The sequence below is a fragment of the Ostrinia nubilalis genome, chromosome 29 (genome assembly GCF_963855985.1).
Source record: "Ostrinia nubilalis chromosome 29, ilOstNubi1.1, whole genome shotgun sequence".
In the NCBI taxonomy this organism is placed as follows: Eukaryota; Metazoa; Arthropoda; class Insecta; order Lepidoptera; family Crambidae; genus Ostrinia; species Ostrinia nubilalis.
This window is the reverse complement of record NC_087116.1, coordinates 2,745,705-2,758,011: the sequence shown is the minus strand read 5'-3', so window position 1 is coordinate 2,758,011 and position 12,307 is coordinate 2,745,705. Positions and strand designations below refer to the sequence as shown.

The 12,307-nt window shown below is 45.2% G+C and overlaps 2 protein-coding genes across 5 annotated transcripts in view; both read left to right on the top strand.

The window, feature by feature from the left end:
* Positions 1-1,977, top strand: part of LOC135085670 (uncharacterized) — a 114,298-nt gene extending 112,321 nt beyond the window's left edge. The window contains exon 16 of one of the 4 annotated variants that reach the window (XM_063980463.1): positions 1,823-1,977. In XM_063980463.1, coding sequence (XP_063836533.1) covers positions 1,823-1,896 — 74 coding nt within the window. In that variant the 3' untranslated portion in view covers positions 1,897-1,977. Of the gene's footprint in view, positions 1-667; positions 843-1,822 lie in introns of those variants that run through there. The other 3 variants (XM_063980462.1, XM_063980464.1, XM_063980465.1) reach the window with 3 other exon arrangements.
* A 3,154-nt stretch (positions 1,978-5,131) lies between these two features.
* LOC135085606 (uncharacterized) lies at positions 5,132-7,222 on the top strand. The gene has a single exon (XM_063980381.1). It carries the CDS (start codon positions 5,132-5,134, stop codon positions 7,220-7,222), a length of 2,091 nt encoding a protein of 696 aa, XP_063836451.1.
* Positions 7,223-12,307: the final 5,085 nt, after the last annotated feature.

The following is a 12,307-nucleotide window of genomic DNA, read 5'->3' as shown; positions in this document are numbered from 1 at the left end:
TTTAACAAAATAGGGACAAATTTAGAATCGACATAATATGACACTTTTTGTGATTTTTTTAACGATTTGGTTAATTTTAACTTATAAAATTGCTTCTATCGATACTCCGCTTGTAAGAAAAGGATAATAAGTAGTATTTCATGCATATGTGTATTATAATTTTATTTTCTATGTTAAAGAAAACAGAAAGCAAATGGCGTCAGATAATATTAATGTTTTAAACTTTCAACTAGTGTCTTTTAATGTTGTCAGTCTTATTATAGTAAAAAGAAAATGGTTAAGTCATTCAACCTACATATAAAATATCTAAGTGATATCTTAAGCATTACTGTAACACTTTTTAGGTATGTTATAATGTTCATTAGGTTTAAACGTCATAAAAATGGATTGCTTTAGTGTTAATCAGGGTACCGAAACAATAATTTAGAATCCTTTAATCACATGATCCCCTTCTCCACGTCTTTCAATTTTATCTGTCTCCAATTAGGTAGGTACCTTTTTTTTCGCTCATTGTAATAGTATTATTTAAAGAAACTTTTTGTAACTAGTTAGTAGTGTTGCTGTAGTCGTTTTTTTAAGGGTATGCGTTATACGGGTAATTATTTAGTTTTCAGGTACCTACTTCTCTATTAAGTCATAAATAAGCTTATTTGTTTTTTTTTTTCAGATGCCTTTTAAAATAGTGCAAACGACCGAAATGGATGAATGAATGTTCTACGGAACTTCTTGACTTAGTGCTTGGCTCACACAACAACCGATTGTACTGTATTTTGTGTATGAGGAGTATCATTTTTTGGAACACGTTTTGCATTTCTTAAACCAAATATAAAGTTTAAATATTCCGTCTTTATCTTTCTCTTTACTCCACCTGTTCTCTTAGGCTGAGTTGCACCACCTAACTTTGACCGTAACTATGACGATTACCGATGTTTTTTGTATGGAGTTTAACAGATTTTTGACGTTTGTAAAAGTAAGTTGGTGCAACCCGGCCTTAGTCTTTTTCCACTGTTTATTCATGTCAATAACGGGACACGTTCGACATAAATTTTCTAATGAATATACCTACTAACGCACAAATGAATATAATCATACGGCTCGTGGTTATATGGCCAAATTATGACCTAAAGTAATAAAATAAAATGTTTATTTATCTAAATAGTGCTAAAAGCTTTAAAGTAACAATAAAATAAGAAGATAACAGAGCTAAAACTTTAGTAAATGTTTGGCTAATGCTGAGCAGTAAATAAGCATAAGAAAAGATCATAAAAATGCGTTCAATCTGTAAAATGTGTTAATATATCTGAATGCACTATAGAATATTTCGACGACGTTTATTTAATGCATTAGGTTTTCTTATTTACTAATATACGGTTTTAACCTTTGTGTTAGTGTAAATGCTGTTAAAGGTGCTGTATATTAAAAGTAATTAATGTTTTAGTATGATTATAAGCCAATTAACTTAATTTTTTTAGACCATAATATAATAGCTTCATGCATTGTAAATTTTACCGCATTCTACTCAAAAGCATTTAAACTAAGTCAAAACTGATTTAAAGTGATAGTCTGGCTTTAAAACGTAAATCAATCTTAACTTCAGTGAATATACAGTTTACGTGTTACTTGGGAGTGGTTTAGGCGTGAAAGAGAGACAGACAGACAGAGTTACTTTCGCATGTATAATATTAGTATAGAAGTATAGATTTTGCGAAAATGGGTTTCCATCAGTAGGTGTTACAATATTACGATTATTTTAGTTGCGACAGCGGCTCAACATTACCTACATTTATTATTTATTTATTTATCAATATTTCTTTGTTTTCAGACTTTGAACCCGAGGGAAATCCTGATCTAAACAATACAATTTTAGGTACCTACCCTACATACTCGTATTTTTGAAGAAATAAGGCTGCTTTTTAATATCTACAATGTTTGTTTTATTCATAGACTGATTTCTGCTCGATTAACCAGTTAAATTGCGTTTGTAATAGAAAGTCTCACTTATCTTTTAATATTTTATATTGTTTTAAATTTTCATGATCACTAACATAATTATTATTACTGACGGGATTGCTACCATGTACCTTAAGTTTGAATTTCCGATATTTCTGCACTGTTCCAAGCGAAAGGAAGGAAACTTGCGGGTGAGATGAGATGTTAAGGGCAGACATATCGGTCTACCTTGCTTGGAACAGTGCAGAAATATCGGAAACTCAAAATTAAGGCACATGGTAGCAATCCCGTCAATAATTATATGATCAAACGAACTTACCAAGTGAAGTTCGATCTGAATTATCCTGTTTTCGCCGAAGAGATTTATTTTACCGTGTAGTAGTACCCCTGTACGACAAGCCAATCCGCACACAATATTCAGCGTAGTAGTAGTAAAAAACAAAAGAGCGGGCAACCCCACCCCTACCACGCTGTGGGCTCGGTGTCCGAGCGGTCTCATTATATTTAGAGAAGAGATGACATTGACGTTTACCTCCAGGGAAGAAGATATAGAAATCTTCGGGTTGGGAGGGACCTTAAATCTCTTCGGCGAAAACAGGATAATTCAGATCGAACTTCACTTGGTAAGTTCGTTTGATCATATAATTATCCTGTTTTCGCCTCCGAGATTTATTTTACCGTGTAGATGTTTAGAGCATGGATCAATGTCCATGTTAAATGGTTAAGAGAGTAAATGTCAATGTACTAAATACATAATAAAGCAATATTTTTGTATTATAATCGTATTGCATCACTTATTCATAACAATAACAAGTATCACGGTCTCAACAAGATTTTGTTCATTATAGAGTATTATTATATACATTTATTTGTACTTCTATTAACTGTTAAGTACGACTACTGATTGTAAAAAGTTGCCAAGACAGTTGACAGAGCATCCTGTCTATCCAGCACACTGGCTAATTGTGTCAACGTTGACAGCGGCGCAAACCGCAGGCAATACTGCCGCGTGTCGCGTGCTGTGTGGGCCGAACACCCTCGTGTCGACACTCCTTTCCTATACAGTGTGAGTCACGTTAAAGTGTACATATGAAAATAGATGAAACTAGACCTATTTTTATCGACAAAAAAGAGGTCAAAAAATTTTAGATATATTTTTTTAATTTTTTATAGAATTTTTTTTCTTCCAATTACATATTGTAAAGAAAACGTAATAACTTTTAAACTAAGCGGTATATCCTGATAAAATAAAAACAGTAATAATGCTAAATAACAGGCAATACTAAAAAAATACATGAAATACCCAGAAAATGCCAACAAGTAATAAAAAATGATACTTTTTGAAAAAAATCTGCTTAAAAATTCGTATTTTTTTGGTTATTTGATAAATTTCTCCAAAAAATGCCCCTATAACAGGTGTTCTTTATTACTTTTTATTATTCTCTATCGTATTATTTTTGTAAAACCAAAAATCGCATGTCTCTATCCCTATCACAACGTTTGCAATGATCGTTTGAACTAAGCCTCTCCGGGCGCGCCATTCAACGCTTCGTTAACAACGAAAATTAAAGTGACTCTAGATTTGTAATTTTGATAAAGACAAGTTAGATGTCAAATAAAAACAAAATATTTCGAAGTAAAATAAGCATTTTAGTTAAAATTAAAATTGTCTCTACCTGTAGCAGAGAAAAATGTGGTGGCAGGCCTTTGTTCAAACGATCATAGCAAATGTTGTGATAGGGATAGAGACATGCTATTTTTTGTTTTACAAAAGTAATACGATATAGAATAATAAAAAGTAATAAAAACCATCTGCTATAGGGGCATTTTTTGGAGAAATTTATCAAATAACCAAAAAAATACGAATTTTTAAGCAGATTTTTTTCAAAAAGTATCATTTTTTATTATTTTTTGGCATTTTTCGTGTATTTTATGTATTTTTTTAGTATTGCCTGTTGTTAAGCATTATTACTGTTTTTATTTTATCAGGATATACCGCTTAGTTTAAAAGTTATTACGTTTTCTTTACAATATGTAATTCGAAGAAAAAAAATTATATAAAAAATTTAAAAAAAATCTCAAAAATTTTTTGACCTCTTTTTTGTCGATAAAAATAGGTCTAGTTTCATCTATTTTCATATGTACACTTTAACGTGACTCACACTGTATTTATCCAGTTTCATCTCAGAACTGAGCTTGACGACGGTAGTGGTTAACACCGAATCGATCACAGTGACTGCAAGGCTAACAGCTGATTGTTGTAAAATATAAGCTCACTTGCATTTTAATTAAATAAATAAATAATGTGGTTAATTAAAACTTATTAATTTATTTGGATACAGTTTGACCAGTATTCCAAAACAGTATTAATTTGGATTCCAAGTAACACTGTTGCGAGGAAAAAGTTTGGTTTCTATTTAATAGCACCTTTTAATAGCAATCTTTTGATTCTTGAAACCTGACCTATAAATTATAATATTTATTTAAATAATTATAATTATATTTCAAAAAATTATAATAATATGATTTCACTAACGATATTGCTAAGCGGTGGTTATTTAATGTTATTATAGGATGCACCCGACTTGGGGTGCGATGGTGAGGGACCTCCCCGTGGTGCATCCCGGGCAACGTCCGCGTGTTCTGTCACGCGGGCGGCTGACTCCTCACCGGCGCGGCAGGTCGCGTCAACTCGGCGGGCCTGTCGGGCGACCCGTTACTCCCCAACGGAGGGGGGCCGGGGGCCCCGGCTACGGAAGTCGGGGCCAAGACAAGGAAAAGTCAGTAAAACCCTCAAACGTCAAGGTCTGGCGGGGGCCGAGGAACGATATCGGGTCCTATTAGGCTCGATATGGTCGGTGGAGTAGCACCGGCCGTTACCCCGCCCGGGGAGTTGGTGGGGCAGCTGCGCCCGTAAGCAGATCACATAATGGACAGTGCTGGCAAAAAAATTATTCCCCAGGCGGGTCCCGGAACTTCCGGGGAATCCCGCCCCGCCGCTTCGGCGGCGGGCTGCCCTACGTATCTGGGGGGGGCACCCACTGTTTCTCGGCTTCAGCCGTGCGAGAAGGAGGAGTGTACATATAGTGTAAATAGATGTGTGGGAGAGGAAAACACTGCGCCTGAAAATGCAGGCATTGTTGTAAATAGTGTAAAGGAAGGAACTGTACATAGTGTAGATATGAAGGAAGATGGTGCGAAGCCTAGCAGCGACAAGCTGCAAAACATCATGCAGCTCCGCGTGGCACGTGTCTCGTTGGAACGCATCGACATCGAGTCGGACTCAGCATCAGCGGTGTCCATGCACTCGGTGGGATCTGGCTCGGGAAGCGAGTGTGCCCGGAAGAAGTTCTGGAGCCGGAAACGAAGTTGGGAGAGGAATACTGCCGCTTCGGATTCCGAGAAAGATGAGAGCGCCCCAGACCGAAAAGTGTCGGCGGGAAAAGCGTCTCGAGGCCGGGGCCGGCCGCCAAGTACAGGCGAGTATGTTGGCAAAGCCAAAGCACAAGCGGCGTTCAGAAAGGCCAAGTCCGAACTAGAACGGGAGGAGCTTCGGCTTGCAGCCGAGAAGGAGATCGTGGACCTGACGGCTCAGGCGCGGTCAACCAGAACCAGCGCGGAAGTCAGGATTGCCACTAAACAGGCGATTGAGGAAAATGAGACGATAGACGGCCTGCTGAAACGTGTGCAGACCGGGATCGATCTCGTACAAAAGGTGGAGAAGAAGTCGGGCCGTCTCCAAGGTCCGATGCAAGCTGCTCTAAAAGAGGCAGTAGTAATGATTAAGGCGGCTACTAACACCCTGGCCACCCGCACGGTAACGGAGGAGATCCACGACCTTCAGGCCCAGAATGATGTCCTGAGGGCCGAAATAGATGAGATGAGGAAGGAAATGGCCGAGTTAAAGGCCCGACTCCGGGCGAAAGCCCCAACAAATGTGACCTCGAATGAGACGCCCCCCTGCAATATGGAAGAGTTGGCGTCCCATATTCTCAGCGTAACAACGGCGCGGATCAACGCCCGAATTGAAGGGCTCGAATCGCGCCTGAACCCAGAGCCGAGGCTTCGCCCGGCCCTGGCATTTGAAAGACGGCAAAAGGAGGCCCCTCTACAGCCTCCCCCTCAAATTGTGACGTCACACACGCAACCGGAAACGCCAAGAGAGACGGAGAAAAGGCGCTCTCATCCGGCTGCGCAAAACATACCTGCCCCAAGGGCTAACGAGGCCCCGAAGGGCAAGGCCAAGAAGAAGAAGGGGAAGAAAAACAAGAAGGCAGAAGTAGCCCCAGTAGAGACTGCTCCACCCGTTCCCCGCACGCTACCACCTGCGCCAGCCTCTATGAGCGAGGGCTGGAGCACTGTCGTCAAGAAGGGAAAGACGAACGGAGATAAGGGGAAAAAGGCGCCCTCTAAGGGCCCGAAAAGGACGGCTCAACCTGCCCAGATCAAAACGCGCCCGCCCAGATCGGCCGCTGTGGTGCTGTCTATACAGCCCGGAGCGACCGAGAAGGGCGTTACGTACGAGAAGGCGATCGGAGAAGCCAAGAGGCGCATCGACATCGGAGAGCTTGGCATTGAAGCCGTGCGCTTCCGCAGGGCCATCACCGGGGCCACAATTATCGAGGTTCCCGGGGCCACTAGTGATGGTAAAGCAGACGCCCTGGCTGACAAACTTAAGGGCATCTTTAAAGACGACGAGGTGCGGGTATCTAGGCCCGTAAAGTGCTCGGAGATCAGAGTATCGGGCCTGGACGACTCAGTCACGGCGGAGGAAGTGGCAGCCGCTGTGGCAAAGCTGGGAGATTGCTCAGTGGATAACGTGAAGGTTGGGACCCCTCGCCGCGATCACACTGGGTTGTTGGCGGTGTATGTTCGGTGTCCCACGGCGGCTGCTAAGAGCGTGCTGGAGGGTCGTCTTCTTGTCGGCTGGGTTGCCGCCAGAGTAAGACTATTACCGAATAGGGATCTGAGGTGTTTCCGATGCCTCGAAGCGGGGCACGTCCAAGCAGTGTGCCCGGCACAGGTGGACCGCAGTCGGCAGTGCTTCAGGTGTGGCCAGCTAGGACACATCGCAGCACAATGTAGCAATGACCCTCACTGCTCACTCTGCGCGACGACAGACAGACCGGCGGGGCATCGAGTAGGCAGTAAAGCCTGCAAGGCTCCTGCCACTAAGATTGGAAGGAGGGCAGCGGCAAGTGCTAGGAAGAGCCAGCCAATGTCATCCCAGCCCGCACCGGGGCACGAGGAGGTTCAGATGACCGGCGATTAGTATGGCTCAAAGGTTCTTGTTGGCGAACGTCAATCACTGTGCCAGAGCTCAGGACCTTCTACACCAGAGCATGGCACAGTGGATGACACACGTATGTGTGGTGACGGAGCCTTATTACGTGCATGAGAGGGATGATTGGGCTGGCGACCTGGAGGACAAAGTCGCAGTGATCACCAACCCAGCAGCGGACTCCTTACCCTTCAGTAAGATCCGGAGGGGCCGGGGATGCGTCGCCGCTCTGGTAGGCGACATTGTGATAGTGGGGGGTTACTTCTCTCCGAATCGCTCTGTCGCCGAATTCGAGACGTTCCTAGCAGAGGCCGGTACTCTGCTGACTGGGTGGGGTCGTCCCCACGAAGTGTTGGTGGCCGGAGACCTCAACTCGAAATCGCAATCGTGGGGCTCCCGTGTGACGGATATTCGTGGGGAACTAGTGGAGGACTGGTTGGTATCGCACGGACTGGTAGTGGTGAACCGGGGAACGGTTGACACATGCGTGCGAATGCAGGGCGGCTCCGTTGTGGACATTACGTTCGCGAGCCCTGCTCTAGCGCGCCGTGTCCAGACCTGGGAGGTGATGGAGGGGGTTGAGACTCTGTCGGACCACAGATATGTGCGTTTCGACATCTCTCCCCCCTTCCAGGTCCCCCCGAGTAGCACAAACCGATCCCCGGAAGAGATTGGTCCGCGGTGGGCGCTGAAGCGCCTAGACCGCGACACACTGGCAATAGCAGCACTGGTAGAGAGCTGGTCGCCGTGGTCAGATGGAGCAGAGCCAGGCCGCGAAGTTGAATGGTTCAGGGAGGCCATGTCGCACGTGTGCGACGCGGCGATGCCCAGAGTAAGGGTGCTGCCGCCTCGCACAGCAGTGCACTGGTGGTCTCCAGAACTGGCTCGACTAAGAGAGGCGTGTGTAGCCGCAAGGCGCTGCTATTCTCGACACCGCAGGCGACGAAACCGGGACGAAAGTCAGGACGGTCCGCTGTATGCGGTTTATCAGGAGGCCAAAAAGGCGCTCAGGGGTGCGATTGGGGCGGCGAAAAACGCTGCCTGGGAGGAGCTCCTCTCCACCCTAAACCAGGATCCGTGGGGGAGACCATATCGGCTTGTTATGAGCAAGCTGCGCCCGTGGACTCCCCCGCTTACCACCACCATGGATCCTGGTCTACTGAGCAATGTGGTTGAGGCCTTGTTTCCAGCAAGAGAGGAATGGGTTCCTCCAGTGTGCTTCAGCTCGGAAGGAGTCAGTGGAGACGAGGCACCTGAGGTCACGGAGGGTGAATTGGGGGCAGCCATCCTTCGCCTGCAGGCGAAAAACACTGCCCCTGGACCGGACGGAATACCAGGGAAGGCTTGGGTCCTTGCCCTGAAAAACGGGTTGGAGCCCCGGTTTAGGGAACTCCTCACAACCTGCCTAAGACGAGGCCATTTCCCTCGGAAATGGAAAACGGGGAAACTCGTACTGCTGAGGAAAGAAGGTCGGCCAGTGGACTCCCCGTCGGCATACAGGCCAATTGTTTTGCTGGACGAGGCTGCCAAGTTGTTGGAACGTGTCATCGCCACCCGACTCAACCGTCACCTTGAGGAGACGGGACCAAACTTGGCAGAGAACCAATTCGGCTTCCGGCGGGGCAGGTCCACTATAGATGCCATCCAGCAGGTGAAGAGCCTTGCCGAGGACGAGGTTGCCCGTGGGGGCTGCGTAGTGGCGGTGTCTCTAGACATCGCCAACGCTTTTAACACCCTCCCTCACGGGTGCATTGAAGAGGCTTTGAAGTATCATGGTTTCCCTGTATACTTGCAAAGAATTGTGCTGGATTACCTGCGATGCCGTGACGTGATCTTTCCGTCCGCGGATGGTTGGGGCAGGTGGCCTGTATCGCGCGGTGTTCCACAGGGGTCGGTCTTAGGTCCACTCCTGTGGAATATCGGGTATGATTGGGCAATCCGAGGCTCGGCCCTACATGGCATCGGGGTAGTTTGTTACGCCGACGACACTCTGGTTACAGCCAAAGGACGGACGTACAGGGACGCAGCTATACTCGCAACAGCTGGAGTGGCACAAGTGGTAGATCGCATAAGACGGTTAGGGCTAAAGGTCGCCCTGAATAAATCAGAGGCGATCTGTTTCCACGGGCCCAGAAGATCACCACCAGCGGGGGCGGAAATCGTGGTGGGTGGCGTCTCCATCGGCGTCGGGTCGACGATGAAGTACCTAGGATTGGTCCTCGACAGCCGGTGGAATTTCAAAGCCCACTTTCGGTATCTCGCCCCCAAGTTGATGAAGACGGCAGCGGCATTGTGCCGCATCATGCCAAACCTAGGAGGCCCACACATGGGGTGCCGCCGTCTATTCGCTGGGGTCATCAGATCCATGGCTCTGTACGGCGCCCCCATATGGGTTAACTCCCTCAACGGACGGGACAATTTGACGGCACTGAGAAGGCCCCAACGGGTCATGGCAGTGAGAATGGTGCGCGCATACTGCACCGTGTCTCGGGAAGCGGCCTGTGCGCTTGCGGGTACCCCTCCATGGGAGCTCGAGGCCCGGGTGTTGGCGGAGGTCTACCGGCAAACCGCTGCCGCAAGACGCAGCGGTAACCCACCAGCGCCCCGGGAAATAGAGCACTGGAGGGAGGAGGCCCGCAACGAGATTGTGGAAGAGTGGTCGGCCTGTCTGATGGAGCCCAGTGCGGGCCACCGGACGGTCGAGGCACTGCAGCCCTGCTTAAAGGAGTGGTTGGAGCGGCGCGGTGGCCCACTTACGTACCGGATGGTGCAGGTGTTGACCGGACATGGTTGTTTCGGGAGATACCTGCACAGAATCGGCCGTGAGAGGACCGCCGCCTGCCACCATTGTGATACCGGAATTGAGGACACAGCAGAGCATACTCTAGAGGTGTGCACTGCGTGGGAGCCGCACCGAGCCACGCTCCGTGCGGCCATTGGATATGACTTATCGCTACCGGCAGTGGTCAAGGCCATAGTCGGTAGTGACACCGGATATGACGCATTTAAGGCCTATTGTGAGGCCGTCATGATGGAGAAGGAGACGGCTGAGCGGGAGAGGGAAGAGGATCCCCTCGCAGACCCAGCTCGCCGTAGAAGGATGGGCCGAAGGCGGCGGGCTTTTGCCCGTCGACCTTGATAGTTGGTAGTTGGACATTTGCGGGCAGGCCATTTACACCTGTCTGCAATGCCAATGTTTGTACATATTCTTGTACATAGTGTTGTAAATATATCTTTTCCTTGTACAGTGTATATATTTTCCTTGTGTATATTATACTGTGTATAAAAGATGTACATAGAAGTCTCCGTGGGTTTATGGCGGAACATCACATCCGCCACGAGTAGAAGTGGTCAAAACTGACGGGTCTGCATTGCAGACAACTGTGTTTTCTTGTAGGGTGGCACTCGGGAAAGGCCCAGCTATACCGTTAGCCTCCTACAAACACAGCAAGCTGGAGACTGGTGGAAGTTTTTAGTGGGTAGGCCCCGCTCTTCTGGCGGGGAGAGCCCCACATAACCCGCCGCCTGACCCAGCGGCGGGTATGCAGTAATGCATTTTTTACCACCTTAAAAAAAAAAAAAAAAAAAAAAAAAAAAAAAGGATGCACCCGACTTTAGAATATGCTAAGAAAATAGAGTAAGGTAGGTACAATGATGTAATTGAGCATTGTAAAAATATTTATTTGTCAGTCATTTGGTGTAGGTAGTGGTTTCGAAACGGACTACTATGCCGAGAGGTCTCGGGTTCGATCCCCGGCCGGGCAGAAATTGAATTGATACATTTTAATTTCTGTGATGGGTCTAGGTGTTACTATGTATAATTGATCTAGTCAAAAGGGTGACTTTTAGCTTGGATAGGGGGGTGCCATCGTGTGCTATATTCATGGACATGACAAAAGCCTTTGATCATGTCGATCATGAAGTCTTGTTCATGAAATTGGATAGATATGGTATCCGTGGTATTGCTCTTGACCTTATTAAATCGTATCTTCAAAATAGAAGTCAAAGCACCGAATTAGCTCAAATTTGTATAGCTTTTTCACTGAATCCCAAAGAAACTTATCTGAAAAACTTAGTGATACCGGTAATGGAAGAAAAACCTTTATTTATTCTGATCAGCTTGGTCAGGGGTTAGGTTCTATGCTCAGGGAGCACTTGAATACACAAGTCTTAAATTTTTGCTATCCAGGCAGGTTTCTGACAGAGATAATTTACGAAATTGGTCAAAACCAAGAATTAGATGAGAACTCCAATGTTATTATAATGTATGGTAATAGTTACTCTGTAGATAAAAAGAGTATAATTCAAAATATTGACCAATTATTGAATTTGCAAAATAGGTTAAAATTTAAGATAATTTTGTGCACTTTACCCTATGTAAATTCAGGGTATAATCTAAATAAGATAAACAAGAACATATTTGATTTAAATATACTTATGTATAACTTGACTTATCGTCATAGCGACGCACTTTTACTTTTTGACATAAATAAATTTATTTCTAGCTTTAAGTTGACTGTAGATACAATGTATCTCTCGAAAAAATTGAAGAATAAATTAGCCTCATTGATTGCATACAATATTAAATGTAATTATATTCATAAAATTGATCATAGTCAGGGTACTAATAATTTGATATCTCAGTATGTAAATAGTAACAATATTATGACTGTACCTACTACTAGTTGTTTAAACTGAGGCACTCGACAAAGGCCAAGCCCGGAACATTCAAGATTGTTCATCAAAATATTCAAGGCTTGGCCAGCAAAGTCTTAGAAATAGAGTTATTCTTAAAAAGTTTTGATATTAATGTAATGTGTATTACTGAACACTGGCTAAAGAAATATGAAAGCTCTTTCCATATAGATAATTATCAGTTAAGTAGCGCGTTTTTCAGGAAGTCTGCCATTCACGGAGGCTCCTTAATATTTGTGAATAATAATATTAAATATAAAGAACGCAAAGATGTAGTAGGGCTGTCAGTTGAGCGTGTTATCGAAATTTCCTGTGTCGAGCTTGAGAGTTACATCATTGTATGTGTGTATAGACCCCCTTCTGGGGACTTTGGTATTTTTG

What these genes read in the sequence shown, in the direction of transcription:
- LOC135085606 (XM_063980381.1), top strand. Translation starts at nt 5,132, where the DNA reads ATGAAGGAAGATGGTGCGAAGCCTAGCAGCGACAAGCTGCAAAACATC.